Consider the following 17,052-nt stretch of genomic DNA (forward strand, 5'->3'; position numbering starts at 1 on the left):
CCTCTCCTTTCCCCTTCTTTTCCATGGGCTCCTCGTCTTCCTCTTCCCTCTTCTCTTCCACTTTGGCTCCTCCCCTTTCTCCTGACCTGACCTACAGTTCGGCCAGCTGTAGTTCAAGGTCAACTCCCTTTCCTCTCACCCACCTACTGTCAATCTTGAAGTACAAGCCTGTCTGCCTAGCACCTGGGTAAGGTTGCAGGACAGTGATTTGAGGTCCCTGGGGGAGTCCTCCTTCACCCAGGCCTCAGAGTCCAGCCCTAATATGTCCATTGCAAGCTCATTAGCTTGATTGTCCCTACTCTTACGGACTCGTCCCAGGGATACAGAGAGGCTGTGCAGTTCTTGAAACTTGATGCCCCTCTGCGCTTCTTCTCCTGTAGAGAACAGTGGATTTTCCAGTGTGAGGGGTGCGCATGGGACCACCTTTAGGTGGGTAGGCACTAACGAATCCGTGCCCCAGATTTCAGCAAAGAACTTCAGAATTCTCCTCGCACACCTCTCTGTCAAGATGGCGTCTCATTACATTGCCAGGCTGGCCTTGAATTCATGAGCCTAAGCTTTCCAAACAGCAGGGAATACAAAAGTCTGTCAGCTCTCGTCACGGAAGGGTTAAGGAACTTAGGTCTGATTGCAAATCTCCAAAAAGAAGCACATGGATATATATTCCAATTGCTCTTTTGTTATTATCATCATTATTATTATTAACATGTGCATGTCACACATGCATGTACACACACAAGTGCACACACACCACAGTGCACATGAAAGGTCAGAGGACAACTTTCAGGAGTTGCTGTTCTCCATCTAACCAAAAGCTCTTCTCACAGTGACCCCGGCAGCCCCAACAGCCTCAGGGTCTGTTTCCTGCCCTCCGGCCTGGGCCCAAGGCCTCTGTGACATGGCATCTGCCAAGCCCTCGCTCACGAACTTCCTCTGTTGCTCCCTCTCACCATCCGTGGAATCCAAGCACCACATGGAGAGTAAGGTTAGGCCTCATGGGGTGGCCGCGTGAAGTCAGTCCAGCCAACTCCAGCTCCAGTCCCCACTGGCCACCAGAACTTGAGAGGATGCACTTACAGATGCTTCACCGGCTGCCTTAGGCCACCACCAGAGAGGGGTAGAGAAGTGAGTCCTCTCACCAGCCCTGCCACCCAAACTGAAGAACAACTCTCTGAAGGCACCAGAGAGAATTGCCTGCCCCGGTTTGTTTGTTTTTTGTTTGTTTGTTTGTTTGTTTTCCACACAGCAGTGGGTCACTGCAATGCACAGTCAAAGTCATACAGCTTGGAAGTAGCCTGGTTTGGATTGTTTGACCAGAGGCTAATCTATTCTAGGGCCTACTACTAACTGTTCAACTTAGACACCCAGTGGGTGCTACTAAAAAAAAAAAAAAAAAGAATCCGATTGAGGAGGAAGCCTTCGATGATGGCTTTAGTGGCCGGTTGTAAGAAATGAAGGGGTAGTGACCCAAACGGAAGATCGCCTCAGCTTCTCAGATCCCATTCAAGCTGCCAAACTGACTGACAGGATGGAAGCCAAGTGGAAGCTAACTCACTAAAGTGACGGTTGTTTTCATCACACAAATCATGAAAGAAATAAGCCACTGACTGGAAAATGAAACCCACGTGAACAGGGTCATTGGAGAACCCTCTCTGAGGAAGTGACCTGTATGCTGAGTTAGCCAAAGGGCCTGGGAAGAGAATCTGGGGCAGACTGAAGAGCAAGGGCAGTGTCCCTGGAGGAGAGAGAGTGTGACAGATGTTTCAGATGTTTAGGGAGGGTGATTAGTGTGGCTGGAAGCCCCTGAGAGAGAGAGGAGCAGAAAGCAGGAACCAGGGGCTAGAGACAGCAGATTGGCTTGTTCCTATCGCGCTGACAAACACTGGAAACTCTAATTTACATCAGGAAGTAGATCTCTAGGCTGACAAGAACAGAGGCTGGTTGAGCTTAGAGGTTGAGGAACATGAGTATGGGGCTGAGGGGGCTCCGACGCTTCTAGAAGCCATAGAGAAAGGAAAGGATGCATTCTACTTTGAAGAGCCAGACACTGTTGGCGGGAAGCGAGGACTCAAGTGATGTCAAGTTCATCTCCTCTCACCTGCTTTAGAGACAGAACAGTGATGCCATTGTTTGCTTCAGCAGGAAGGACAGGCTTGGAGGTGTGAAAGGGTAAGAGGGCCCCAGTCCGTGGAGGACAGGGTCAGTTTGAAGCATCTTTGGAGATGTCTAAAGAGAGACCCAGAGGGAGGGTGTCAGGCAGCTGCCAAGCCCACCTTGTTCAGAGTTCAGAGGAGAGCAGGATGGCCCAGTGGACACAGGTGTCTCCCCTTCTGGTCATTTTCTCTTGGTTATTTTCAGCTCATGTTGCTGAAATGATACAGAATTTTAGAGCAGAGGAAACACTCCCCACACATTCCTAAACCCTTTGCAAAAAAGCCTCCGTTTCCATACTTGGAAATAATCCTCAGTGTGAGTGTTTCACCCCCACTCACCTTTCCTCTCCAGTGGATACATCGCTTCCTGAATGGGACAGGCACAGTGGCATAGACCTATGATGCCAGCATTTAGGAGGGAAGGAGGAGGATCAAGAGTTCGAGGCAGGGACTAGAGAGATGGCTCAGCAGTTAAGAGCTTTCAGAAAGGACCCAGGTTTGGTTCGCTGTACCCACTTGGTGACTCACAACCAACCATCTGAAACTCTAGTTCCAAGGGATCTGATACCTCTTCTGACCTGCTGGACATCAGGAATACCTATAGTATAGGTAGGGACAAGCAGGCAAAACGCTCATACATATAAAATAACCCCCTCCCCCCAAATTTGAGGCACACAGTGAATGCTAGGTCACCCTTGACGACATAGAGAAACCCTCTCTCAAGAAATCAAAGACTAAATAGCCCAATTATAGGATGCTTGCTTAGCATGCTAAGGCCCTGGGTTCAAATCTCAGCGCCATACACAACAAAAGTCTTTCCTGGGGGTAATGGTGGCATTCTGAATGGGACCATGCAAGGTCCGGTGGCAGAGAAAGAGGAAGAGAGCTGCATGGCAGAACAGGGTTGCTAGGCCCCTGGCACCTGGATTCCAACAGTGGCATCCATGAAGGGGCTATAACCTAGCAAGGGAGTGTCTCTGTCAAATCACATACCGAATCTTCAGGACATGAGGACAGAACAGGACAGCCAGAGAAACCTCATTGGTCTCTCAGAGTGCTTGGTGGTCAGGTATTGAGTGTATGGGAAAGGGACCTGCAAGAGGCAGTGTGTAAGCCAGGCATAGTGGTGCATGCCTTTAACCATCCAGCACTGAGGAAACAGACAGGAGGATCTCTGGAATTTTGAGGCTAGCCTGGTCTACATAGCTAGTTCCAGGCCAGCTAGTTCTAGGCCAGCCAGGCTACATTGTGAAAGCCTGTCTCAAAAAAATTTAAAAAGGGGAGCTGGAGAGATGTCTCAGGAGTTGAGGGCTCTGACTGCTCTTCCAGAGGACCTAGGTTCAAATCCCAGCACCGACATGGCTGCTCACAACTGCCCGTAACTCCAAGATCCGACACCATCGCACAGACACACATGCAGGCAAAACACCAATGCAAATAAAATGGAAATAAGTAAATTATTAAAAGAAACTTTTTTTTAAAAATGAAAGAAAGAAGTGGGAGAGAGGGGATGAGGAAGTACCTGCCAGGCCTGTGACCCTGAGCTGTTTACAGCTCAAACACCCATTGCAACAGCGATGTTTGAGGTGACAACAGGACCCTTCATTTTCCTGTTTTCCCTATAATACAAGTCCTTAGGCACTCCATACTTCCTGGAGGGAATGTTCCTCAGGTCAGCTGGCCTTGAGGACCAAGTCATCTGATGGCCATCAGGGTAGTCTTTTAGCTGTGTGGAGTCAGACTGAACCATCATGTGAGTGAGGTCATCTTCCCAGCATGTTTTTCGGGGGACTCCTGGCCCTGTGGCGCCACCTCACTTTGAAGCCCCTTCCAAGTCTGAATCCTGTGATTAAAAGAAATATAGCAGCCTTCACAGCCCTACTGCGAGCCACAGAGAGAAGTAACCCCACTGACAGGGTGCCCACTGTGGGCAAGACCTTGGGCTTCCTGTGAGAGACCTTGCCAATTGTCCCCAGGCCAATGAAGAAAGTCCTTCATTGGGGTCGGGGGAGTTGGCTGGGGTAGAGTTTAGACCTGGGCTCCCTACAGCTTGCAGCAATTGGTGGAGAATCGGTGCCTTTTCTTGTGTGTGATTGGTGGAGAGCCCGCAATACAGCCTTTCTTGGGTTAGAACCTATTTGCATGGCATAGGGCATGGTGGGCATCAGTAAACAAGTGGTACTTACTTAGGCGCCAGAGAGAAGCAGGTTGGCGGCACAGAGCCTGGTATCTCTCCCATCTTTTGGCTGATGACAACAGAGCTAGGGACCTGGGGGGCAGCACGGTCTTGTTCCTGTGTTTGTGGGATTTGAGTTTCTGATGTAGGATAATCATTGGTGCCTTCCCAATTGGAACTGGCCTGGCATGGGGCCAGAGCTGCCGCCTCAGGGCAGGTATAAAAGGCAGGGAAAAGGGCTGGAGCCAGGGCGGGGCGGAAACACCAGTCACACAAGAAGACACGAGTTAGGACCCAAGCCATTGTGTCCAGAGGGCCAGGTGGACAGGCCATTCTAGGTGTGGCCTTCTCTTTGGGGGATCACAGACACCATCAGTGGATGAGAGGCTGAAGGGTCATCAGAGATTGTCAGGGTGAGTGCCTTCAGCCACCTACTTCCTGGCTGCCACCCTTCCCTTCCCCCACTGCCCCTCACCTCGGATTTGACTGAGGCTCAGAGTGGAGGCCAAGTGGCCTCTTGTCAGGAAATGAACATTGGATCTCTCCAAGAGGTGGGTGTGACAAACCCTGGCATTATCCATTTGCATCAAAGGTCAGGTGCAACAGCTTACCACAGAAAACTGAGCACAGGGGAGGGAGGGTGTAAGCTAGGCTTAGCTTCCTGATGCTCAACATTGTCTTCATTTCTTCCAAGACAGCGGTGCTAACAGATGAGGAGGGCGGAGTCCCTTTTGCCCAAGGTGGCAAAACCAAGTAAGTCTAGTAAGGGATTCTCTCTCTCTCTCTCTCTCTCTCTCTCTCTCTCTCTCTTTCTCCCTCCCTCCCTCCCCTCCCCTCCCCCTCCCTGCCTCCTCTTTTTTCCCAGGGCCTTGTGCACACTCAGGCTAAGCTATCCTGAAGGGGAGGGGGCCCGCGTTGGGTTAGAGGGGGATCCTCGTTGGGTTAGAGGGGGATGTGTGTGTGTGTTGGGGGAGGGTGTGACTTACCACTACCACTGAGCTACAGCCCATGTTCCTTCTCTCCCCTTCCATTCCATTCCTTTCCTTCATTTCCTTTGCATCTTCCCCTCCACTTCCTCCTTTCTTTCCTTTCTCCCCCTTTCCCTCCCCTTCCTTGTTTCTCTTGATAGTAGAAGTCGCATCCAGGGTCTTGCACTAGGCTAGGCAAGCACCTCCTACTGAACTACACACCTTTAGGCAGAACTATGTCTTCAAAGGGTTAATTCTTTTGGACTGAGCATGACACTTCAGGCTTTCACTATAGCACACTCATTGGCTTTGACGGGGTGTGAATTGTAGGCTGTTGATCCTAGAAAGCATCCTGAGATTGCTGATCCAGTGTGTTAAGTGTTAGTTAGATGGACAGTGAGGTGGCCAATGGGTAGAGGTACTTAGCATACAAGCCCACCGATCTGAATTCAGTTCTTAGAACCCCATAAAGCCGTAAGGAAAAAGTCGATTTCTAATAGTTTTCCTCTGGCCTCTATACATGTGCCTTGGTTCATACCCAAAAATACATATACACACACTATATATACACACAATATTTTTTTTTTAAGACAGGGTCTCATTGTGTAGCCCTAGCTGACCTGAAAACCAGGTTTTGTAGCAGAGATCCACTTGCCTCTGTCTCCCAAGTACTGGCATTAAATGTGTGCACCACTATGCCTGAGTTATGATATTTTTTAAATGTTACACAATGGGAAATTGAGGCTTGTGGAGCAAATGACAAATGGGCTTATTCTCAGTCATTTATGGTACCAGTAGTTCTGAATCCCTAGTCTGGACATCAGGTATCCTACAAAAGAACCGTGTTCCCAGGCCACTGAAGTGGCCAGAGTTCCCAGCTGGAATTTTCTGTGTACGGCTAACATGTGCTAGATGCTAACTGCACATGTGGCCTTGAATGCCGAGTTGCTCACAGACCCACCCCTGGCCACTTGGCCTGGGGATCACAGGTGAGCGGGAACAAAGGGCGGCTGGGTAGGCACGGATCCAGTGGGGTGTGCCCGGGCACCTCCTCATTGCTGCTGCTGTCTTGCAGCTTTTCCTCAGCCAGGCCCAAGGACTACACCCTGCCCTGAGCTGTGACAGAATGAAAGGCCGGCAATGGCGGTACACTCCTCTGGTAAGGGCTCAGCACAGGCTGGGGATTTACTGGGAAGGCGATGAGCTCGCTAGCAGGGAGGGGCCTGGGCTAAGGCGGAGGTGTGTGTGTGTGTGTGTGTGTGTGTATGTGTCTGTGTGTGTGCCTTTCTGTCTGTCTGTCTGTCTGCCTTTCTGTCTGTCTGTGTATCTGTGTGTATTTACCCCTCTTAAGTTCTTACCAGCTGGCTGGGGCTTTAAAGAAATGGCTAATGGAGGACCTGGGGCATCCCGGAGGTCCTGATACCCTCCTTCAGAGGGAATAGACCACTGCTGCCGGCCGTCCCTGTGGGGGATTATTCCGTCGAGAGGATCCCTTCAGGTCTGAGCCTGAATAAGGGAGAGGCTAGGGAAGGAGCATATTCGGTGTTCCTTCTCAGACAGGCGTCTCCTTCTATGATGAGCCTCATATTATCGTGTACAGGCCTGCTCACGTGTGTGAACGCACACTCACACACCACGGTAGAGTACAGAAACTCAGTTAAATGAATGAGCAGAGTCCCGGCAGCACCCCTGCCCACTGACACCCACACGTTCGTACAGAGCCCCAGCTCGCCCTCAGAGCACACTGACAGTTGGCACACCAACCTGCCCACACACATGCCTCTATTTCAAGCAACATACAACTCATGTGGGCGAGCACACATTTTGTGGAGAGCTAGGTGTGACAACACTCTTTCCTCACTGACTGAAAGTGAGCACCAGGGCTTAATCAGTAGCATCTTCTTAGGAGACAGGGCGAGAATTTAAAAAGACCAGTAACAGCAGGCTATCCACACAGGCCTCGCCACAGAGTTCTGGACGGTCAGTGTCGCTGTTCTTGTGATGGGTTTTATTGCTGCCGCTGTTTCCTGGCCTTACACAGACAACTGCTGCAGAGCTGGGCTCACTCCCGCCTTTTTATCCTCTACCAGGCTTAGAGTTCGGAGCCTGGTGTTTACCCTGGGGCTAGAGCAAGCCGGAAACAGACCATCTGTTCCCCTCTGAGTAGCACTGTGTAGGCCTTTGCCCACCCTGTCCCTTCGCTAGCTGTGACTAGCCAGGAGAAAGCAATTTGGAAGCAGGGACCGCATCTTGCTTGTGGTGGATACTTCCCAGCTCCTTTGGGTGGGCTAGGACTGCAGGGGACTGGGCAGGGGACAACCCTAGCTTTTGAGCTTAGGATAGGGTGACAGCTGGTGCCCCTGTGTCCTTTGATCTGCCATCCTTCTTTGTATCTTTACAGCCCACAGAGATGGAGGACACACTGTCTGGGGAGGAGGGAGAGGAGGAGGAAGAAGAGGAAGAGGAGGAGCCAGCCCCAGCTCTCCAGGACCCTGTGGAGCCTCAGCTGACAGAAGCCAGCCAGGTCCTAGGTGCCTCAGAGATTAAGCAGGTTTGGGCACATTCTGTGGAGCGAGGACTTGAGCCCTGAAGTCTTCTTCCCAATCCCAGCCATTCCCAGGGGCTCCGAAGTCACAGATGCAATGTCCCTAGCTAAATGTCATCTTGAATCAATTATGCTGTCTCCATGGGCTTCCCTGTCCTCTCTAGTCACACTAGTACTATCCTTCTTACTGGGTAGAGTTTGGGGAGTCTAGCAAGGGTGACATGGATCCTGAGAGCTAAAGTCTGAGCTGGGGTGAGCAGACTTAAGGGAGAGCCAGGAGAGGGGATTCTGTCTCTCATCTATGCCCTCTAAAGACCAAGTGACCAAGGTGAATTCTCAGAGATTACTCTGGGTTGGAATCCAGGCTCTGACATCTAGTCTCCACCTCTCCTGAGCCTCGATGTTCACATCTATAAAATGGGAACAAAAATTAGCTAATGGACACGGAGCCTCTGGACAGAGTGAAGGCTGAGTGGTGGCAGGAGAGCAGATGGAGGCAATCCCCTCACTCAGCTCTAGCTCCACCTCCAGCTCAGCCCCCACCTGCCCCCGAGAGTCACTGGTCACCCCTGGAGTCTGGTCTTCTGCACGTCAAGGGATGGCTTCAGTTTGCGAAGACTATACCGACAGATGGAGGGTCACAGTGGGCCAGTACTGTTGCTGTTGAGAGACCAGGATGGACAGGTGAGCTGGGCTGGAGCCTGGGGGGGCTCCCAGACAGACCAGGGGGTACTGCCCAGGGAAGGGTCAAAAGCAAGAAAGCAGAGACCACAGACGGCATCACCTGTGAGGTCACGGAGAGTGGCACCGAGACCCGTCACACGCCTGAGCCAGGTCATCATTTGTTCACTGAGTGTCTGAAGCCACTTCTGAGTGCCAGGTTGAGGGGTGTGGAGCTGAGCAGGATCAAACCAGAAATGGTCCAGCACTCTTGGGGTTAATAGTCTAACTTCTTTGTATGTGTGGAGGGGGGTGGCGGCAGCAGCGGTGGGGGTGGGGCATTGAGCAATTCACCACTAACACCTTGCATTGCATTACACATACTCTTACATTTGCAAGCACAAGGCATGGGTGGGTTGTTTTGATTTATTTTGAGACAGGGTCTCACTCACTAAGACACAAGCTGGCTCAGAACCCTGAAGGTTGCCTGTGCTGATCCGGAGGTGCAAATCCTCCTGCCTGCCCCAGTCTCTTTAGTGCTGAGGAGAGACAGATGTGCCACCTCTGGCTCTTATGGGAGAGGCAGGAGATCTGTATCTAAGTGATGGATGCATATTTTGAAAATATCCCCAGCTGGTGGGAGGGGGGAGTTGGAAATGAAGTGTAGGGAATCGGAGGGAACAGCGAAGGCAGTTCCTAAATGCCACAGAGGAACTTTGACGACGGTGCCTAAAATCTATGTGGTCACTCAAACAATAGAATTTCTGGCAGATTCTCTATGCAGAAGGTGGGCAGGATTGCAAGCTGGTTTTAAAAGTTCCTCCTCAGAAGAAACAACAGAGTCGGAAGAGATCTCACAGGGCCTTAAATAGCCAGGAGAGTCTGTTTGGGAAGGCTTCTTGCTTGAAAGCCAAGAAACTCACCCGGTTTGTACAGAGCCCTTCTGTGGCACAGACTATGTGCTGAGAAGTTTTTCCCAGCATTAAGCCTAACTCCTGCACCCCATGACCCCCCTCCCATGCATCACTGTGATGATCCACACCCCAATTCCAATAGCCACCCCACAGAAGGAAGATGGCTCTATCAGTCACACAACTGATAACTCGCAGGCAGGCGAGAAGCAAGGCGCAGAGCCACGGCTATCCAATGTGTTGCTTTTTCTTCAAAGCAGGATGTGAGGCACATTCTTGAGATGTTCAGGGACATTTGAATACACAGTGGTACAAAGAGACAATACCAGCATGGCGGTTAGTTCTGGGCTTGTAGAAGGGGAAGCCCATTCTTAGGGGAGTCAAGGGTCATAGTATCAAGGTCAGGTGGGCCTGAGAAATATAAGGAGAGGAAACCAGCATGGGGAGTAGAGCGAACTTCCTGTTAGGTCTAAGAGGGAAGGAATCTGTACTTGTTTTGACCTTTAAACACTACTACTACTACTACTACTACTACTATTACTACTATTACTACTACTACTACTACTATTACTACTACTACTACCATTACTACTACTACTAATAATAATAATGATAATGATGATGATAATAATAATTTTTGGCGGTTCAGCTGGGGTTGAACCTAGGGCCCAGGTGTGCTAGGCAGGCACTCACCAGCTGAGCTCCAACCCCGGTCCTGGGCTTTTCTGTACATTTGAGGTTGGCGGAGAAAGGGGCAAGGGAGCAGCTTATGTGTGGGCTGTCAGTGTGCAGGGAAGCCTGTGCCCTGGGGTTGAACAGGTACCAGAAAGAAGCAAGTCGCAAAGCCACGCACATCCCCTCGGGGAGGAAGGGGGCATGGCTGATGATGGATTTTCCCAGCAGCCATGGAAAAAAAAGTCAGGCAAGGCCGTACATTCTGTAACCCACGGGAGGCGGGCACCCCGGCCAACCAGTCCCATTGGTCAGCTCCAGTGTTAGTGAGCGCCCATCTCAAAACATACGGTGGAAAGCAGTAGAGGGAGGTACTCCAGATTGGCCTCCGGCTTCTATATGCATGGGAACACACGCGCGCGCGTGTGTGTGTGTGTGTGTGTGTGTGTCTGTATGTGTGTGTGTGTGTGTGTGTGTGTGTACCTGTGCACACATTCATACAATACACACAGATACACAAAATATATTTAAGAAAAGGTAGGTTGGACATATTACATGCCTATAAAGGCTCTCATGGAAGCAAGTTCTGGGCTAGCCTGGGCTACACAGCAGGACCCTGAAGAGACACAGATACTTAGACAGACAGGTGGTAGGTGGAGTAGAGGAGTCATGACAAGTCAGGGAAGGCAGGAGTGTGGGACAGAGGGTAGCCTGGGGGCCACGGAGCCCATTTTTGCACCAATTCCCCAGGAGTCCCGGGGCCTGAAGCGGCATTTCGAAGCCTGGTGAATGAGGTGGCTGGTGGACTCTGAGCCCCCTTCTTGCCATTTTCTCTGTTTTCCAGATGTTTGGCGCCTTCTCCTCCTCAGCTATCCGACTCAGCAAAGGCTTCTACGGTACAGGAGAGACATTCCTCTTCTCTTTCTCCCCACAGCTAAAGGTGAGGCTCGACCTCCTGTCATGGAGGAAGGCTACGACAGGTAGACAGGGAGTAGCTCTGGGGAGTCCCCATGCTGGGCTGCCCCATGTCCACTTCTCCACAGGGCAATGTAGGCACGGCTGTGCCCTCAGCTGACCATCAAGATCTCCGGACCTTAAGAGAGGCAGGCAGGTTACTCTGGAAAGGACAAGGCGGATTCAAGTGCGGTAGACCCGAAGTGTGTGAGGGGGGATGCGTACAGTGGCATCTTGTATACGCGCATGCAAGCTGGGGAGAAAGGAGTCACACCACACAGTCCCTGCGAGTGAGAAGGGGAGCCCAGAGGACACTAGTGACCGGAAGAGGCTCTCTCTGCTCTGCCCGTTTTTTCCAGTGGGGTGCAGCTCTTCCTTGGCTAGGCTTGTACCAGAGTAGCCAGTGTTCTCAGGCCAGCTCTCAGGCATGCTGGCCGCATTCACAGGGAATAATGGGAAAGGGGTAGGCGGGAGTGGAAACGCCACTGCAGAGCCTAGGCGGGGCGGAAGGCCAGCAACAAAGCCAGAGGGAATGGTGGGTGAGCAAAGGTGGGGTCAGAGAGGAGGGATCTCCTTGAGGCCAGATACTTACAGCAGTGGCAGCAGCTGGGCAATGAGTAGGGCATCAGGAACGAGCAGGTAGATGGGGGGGGGTGCATTCAAAATGGACTGGAGGGCTCCCTGCACTCCTCGCTAAGGACAAGTGCCGGGTGTGATCACAAAGACAGTGGCTGGAAACTGTAAGCAAGGAGGGAAGGCAAGGAGATGGGCAGTGAGCCCTCGGAGTTCACTAGGGAGCTGGGAAGGGAGGGGGAGAGTGACTGTGCGCTCAGTGACAGGCCCCTGGGACTGAGACCTCCGAGGGCACAAACTTCTGAAGAGCTGGAGCTTCTGAAGAGGGGAGACAGGATTCCAAACATCTTCTGTCTATAGATATTCCACTGTTGGGTTGTTGGCTGACTGCGGCTGCAGAGAGCTCCCAAGAGGCAGAGCACACACAACTTTTACTATAAATAGTCACAGCAGTAACTCACTGACCTGCACTTAGCACCTCACAGAACAGCACAGTCAATCACTGCGAAAATCCCACAGTGTACGCTGCGATCCTCGCCTCCTCTTACAGATGAGGAAACCGAGGCACAAAATGGGAATGTGCCCAACTCAGTCAGTGGTGAAGGGAGATGTGCAAACCAACCCCGGAATCTCCACTCAGGCAGGGCACTCCAGAGGCAGAGGACATGGGGGGGAGGGGTGCTCGTGTGTGAGCAGACCCTGTAATTGCTTAGTGTGCCCTTGGAAATGTTCACAGTCTGTGAATGGATGGAAAGCCAGTTGTGGGTACTTTTGTTTGCTATTAGATGTTTCCCCCCATGCCCCCAGCACACAGACACTGGTAAGTATGCTCTGCTACACAGTCATCTAGTCTCCTACCAAGATGGTCAAAGGGGTGTGGACGGCCTTGCTAACAACAGAATATACCTGGTCTGTGGCTCTGTCTCCATCAGCGGCAAGCAACCATCCCTTCTCGGGAGGAAGGCAAAGAAGTCCCCAAGCCTGTAGGCTGGTCACCCACACCTTCCTTCTCACAGCTCATACTAAAATCTCAACACTCTAGTATATTCTGGAACCAACAACATCCTTGTTGGAGCCTCCTGCTGCTGGATATCCTCGGAGTCAGGGTGGTGGGGTGGGGTGGGGTGGGGTGGGGGTTGGTTCTTATCTTTGATGACTGCCCTTGCTTCCTCTGCAGTTCTTCTTAAGTTATCCATATGCCGACGGCTCTTCCCCAATCTCTTTCTAATATTGGTTGTTCATTTTTCCCCTTTCCCCAGCCCCAGCAATGCTGGCTTAAACTGGAAGGCAAAAATACATGCCCACCCCTGACCCAGGGCCTCCGCATGTGCTGTTCTGCTCAGCAGGCCTTCTGCTGAATCCGTACACACCACCGTCAGGACTGTCACAGCGTCTGCCCTGACTACCTTGTCTTAAGTGACCGTTCCCTCTAAGTCCTTATTGCCCCCCAAGGGTCACTTCTAGAGTGTTAGCATCTCTAACGTACCATTTCTTAGTTCTTTATCTGCCTTCTCCCTACTGGTCTATGAGGCAGGTGTTTTGTTCATTGTGTTTACTGTTCTGTCCAATGCCTGACTGCGCATGGTGCAGAAGTGCTAAAAAGAAATTATTACATGAGACCCATTACTCCCAGGGGTCACTGTCACCCCAGCCTGTTGTTACAGAACCCCATACTTTGAGAACTTTGATCCTTGCCTGTCTTGGCCAGAGCTCTTTATGAATTCCCAGTGCTCGCACAAGTAACTGCTACTGCAAGTGACACATCGAACTTTGTCTTAGTTTCTTCCGTAGCAATGTTTATCTTGCTCTTTCAAATCTGAAGGACGCGTCCTTGAAGATAGCAGCGGAAGCGCAGAAATGCGAAAGAATCCTGTCTCCTTGTGCTCACTGGTTAGCTTTATCCCAGCCCTCTGCAGCCTGGCCTTTGTGTTTCTGTTCTTCGGGGACTGGGGAAGGGGAGTTGTTCCCAGCAATTGGGACGCCTAATTACAGGAAGCAACATACTGTGCTTTGGGGCCCTTTAGAAGCAACTTTATCGTCTACTTTGGCTCTTCAGTCTTTACTCTTTTAATCTGTGGGTGTGGCAAGGCATCCAGGCAGCTCTAGAATACTTTGTAGCGGGGCAACAAGGCGCACATGGAGCGGTCTGGGGGGTGGGGGGATGCCTAGGGAAATCATACAGGGGCTCTCTGCAATGACACTCAGGCCAGAGGGTAAAAAGTGACCCTGGAGGACAGGGCTGGGGGTTGCTGTGGACAGAGGGGTCTGAATGTCGGAAGGCCCTAAGGTATGAGCACCTTCAGATGCTGGTGAAGAGAAAGGCCGGTGTGGCTCAGGTGCAGTACGGAAGGGGAGGAGAGGGCACTGAGAAAACATGGATCAGGGCAGGTGCAGGCTGCCTGGAGGACCGGATTCTGTCTCCTTCACAGTGGAGGGCACCAGAAGGCTTAAGGTAGAAGACATATGGTGTGATTTAAAGTTGGTGGGCCATGCCGGTCACTACAGAGAGGGGTGTGGGAAGTATATGGTGGGAGTTAAGATCGGGAGGAGGCTGTGACCCAGATGATGAGACAGAAATTCACAGGAGGTTACAGGAATCTCAATGGCCTGTAGATCATGGGATAGGCTGGTTGAGAGGTAGTTCTAGTCTAGCTTCAGGCCTGGTGGTCTCCCTGGCTTTTTCTGAGACAGCGTTTCTCTGTATAGCCCTGGCTGTCCTGGAACTCACTCTGTAGACCATGCTGGCCTCAAACTCAGAAATCTGCCTCCCTCTGCCTCCCAAGTGCTGGGATTAAATGTGTGAGCCACCACCGCCCTGCTTGGTCTCCCTCTTTCTAGCTTTGAAAGCAGGAAGATTCAGGGGTTTGTTTTATTGCCAGCATTTATTTAGTGCTGCTAGGATGCAGGGGATCTGAGGCAGAAAGCATAAGGGGTGAAGTTCAAGGATGTGGAAATCTTAGGGTCTGGAGGCCCAGTCTTTCCTGGTAGTCGGTGGGCCCAGAAGCCTCCGGTCCCTGCGCAACACTGCCACCATGCGGCTTGGAGTCAGACTGCAACCACAGCTCTCAAGAGTGACCCGGCTTTTCCTTTTCACTCAGGTCTTTAAGTGGACAGGGCACAACTCTTTTTTTGTGAAAGGAGACCTGGACTCACTGATGATGGGCAGTGGAAGGTGCGTGTCTCTGTTCCCCACATCCGGGGGTGGCCCGTGGCCCTCTCCCAAGGGTGCTGCAGGTGGAATGGGCAAGCTGGGTTCCTCTCAGACGGATTGCAGTGCCCTTTGGCATCAACACCAGAGCCACACTCAGCCAGCCCATCCCCAATGGACCACATGCTTAGTGACAGCTTAGTGCGAAGTGACTGGGAACGTCCACGTGGATGTGGTTAGAGTCACAAGACGGGGACACCCCAGAGTTCCGAGTCCCATGGGACAAGGCTCGTTAGAGGATGTGCATCTGGCTAAGAACACGGCCTGCACATTTTTGGGGCAGAAGTGGGTGTTAGGAAGAAAAGGAAGGGGTTTCCATGTGACCCCTACACGGAAGCACATTAAGTCGTGGTTCATTTACCTGAAGGTAAAATGGAAGCATCCCTCTATCGGCTCAGCTCCTTGGAGGGCGGCAGGACACGGGTACGCTGACCATTGCTGATAACTGATCCGCTTCCTGCTTGCAGCCCAGGTTCTCCTTCAGATGTGAAGATGAGAATGCTCTAAAACTGGGTTGAAGTGGTGGCTGCACCACTAGATACGGTTATTAAAACCAATGGATTGTTTAAAAGCACAGGAGGAGGCCCCAAATCCTGACAAACTGGAGGAAGCGATTAGAACAGCCATGATGGAAGGCACTGCACTGGTCGTGTGATGACGGCAGTCAGTCAGAGGCTTAGCACATGGCACAACTTTGCCAAGTTTCCCTGTGTGTGTGTACGTGTGTACACACATATAGAGAACTGAGGTTGATACCAGGTGCCCTCCACAGTCCATCTCCGCCGTATCATTGACACTGACGAGGCCTCACCAGCTGCCCTTGCCCTCCCTGCCAGGCCTGCAGGAGCATGTGACCTGCCTGGCTTTTTATGTTGGTGCTGGGGACAGGTTCTTGTGCGTGTGCAGCAGACACTGCTCCTACAGAGCTGTCTCCACAGCCTGCTCCCTCTTTCTTCAGTGGCCAGTTTGGGCTGTGGCTGGACGGAGACTTGCACCGTGGTGGAAGCTATCCCTGTGCTACCTTCAACAATGATGTGCTGGCCCGGCGGGAGCAGTTCTGCATCGAGGAACTGGAGGCCTGGGGTCTGAGCTGACGCCTCCCGGACCTTCTCACACAGAGCAGCCATTCTGCCTGACTCAGGATGGGGAAGACCCCTCGTGTGGACTGTGGCTCTCAGCCAGACTCCTTATGGCTTCAAACCCCAAGAACAGGGGCAGTCACAGTTCTCCAGCAGAGCTGATTATAAGGTGTGAAAGACACTCTGACTGAAGAAACATAAAATTTGTCTTCATGGGATCTGACAATCCCCAGAAGACTTAAAAACAAAACAAAAATCCTACCCCGCCCCCCCTAACATTTCATATTCTTTCAGTCAAGTTGGGTGTGTACATGTATGCACAAAGAGCGTGTGTGTATAAATACACACACACACACACACACGCATACACTCACTCACACTCACTCACTTACATGCATGCACTTCTCTTTTGTGTTTTAGAGATTACGTTTACTTGAAAAATCCTGTTGCGCCCAGGAGCCTGGGCTATCCTCTAGGAACTAATAAAGAGAAGCATCATCACTCCTGCCCTGTTGTCTCTTCTGGACCCCAAAGGGCAGGGCTGAAGGCCAGCCACAGGCCAGGTGCTCACACATCTGTCACTTGGCCTCAGGGGAGAGACAGGGCTGAGTCTGAACAATATTGTGGATTTGGGCAGGGGGCTGAACCTTTGTAGACAGAACCCCAGGGCCTTGAGAGGGGGGAGCTGGTTTCCAGGCACAAGAAGAGCCTCTGAGCTTAGATCCTGTTCCCCTGGAAAGGAGCCAACTATGTCCTGCTTTTATTTTGTGAGGAAAACCAAGTACCTGGGACTTTGCCCATACATACCACGTCCTGCAGACTCTACACAGCGCTGTGACACCAAGCGGCAGCTATGTGGGCCCTAAGTAATGCATTCCCGCACACAGGAATCCAAACCGGGCACGCAGGGTATGAGGAGGCCCTGATTAGGGAGCTGGCCTCTAGTTTCAGGATAGAAATACAACCATGACAGCTTTATTGCAACTGTCCTCACCCAACTGATGTCATCATCACTAAACCTGTGGTCCTATTTACAGCAAGCTGACAGTATTCAGAAACTCGAGAGACTAAGCTGTTAAAAGTCTCCATTTTTAATGCAGTCTTGTAAATGACACAGGTACTCACAAGGGAAACAGCTTCAAAGGCATAAAAT

At 51.5% G+C, this 17,052-nt stretch overlaps 1 protein-coding gene across 1 annotated transcript; it reads left to right on the plus strand.

Annotated features, from left to right (window-relative positions):
• Nucleotides 1-5,022: 5,022 nt before the first annotated feature.
• On the plus strand, nucleotides 5,023-15,922 carry Tldc2 (TBC/LysM-associated domain containing 2). Its single transcript, XM_052184119.1, has 7 exons — nucleotides 5,023-5,082; nucleotides 6,373-6,456; nucleotides 7,699-7,848; nucleotides 8,374-8,526; nucleotides 10,930-11,025; nucleotides 14,711-14,784; nucleotides 15,779-15,922. The coding sequence occupies exons 2-7, from the start codon at nucleotides 6,424-6,426 to the stop codon at nucleotides 15,912-15,914; spliced, it is 642 nt and encodes a 213-aa protein (XP_052040079.1). The 5' UTR covers nucleotides 5,023-5,082; nucleotides 6,373-6,423; the 3' UTR covers nucleotides 15,915-15,922.
• The last annotated feature ends 1,130 nt before the right edge of the window (nucleotides 15,923-17,052 follow it).

Source organism: Apodemus sylvaticus, chromosome 5 (assembly GCF_947179515.1).
Source record: "Apodemus sylvaticus chromosome 5, mApoSyl1.1, whole genome shotgun sequence".
In the NCBI taxonomy this organism is placed as follows: Eukaryota; Metazoa; Chordata; class Mammalia; order Rodentia; family Muridae; genus Apodemus; species Apodemus sylvaticus.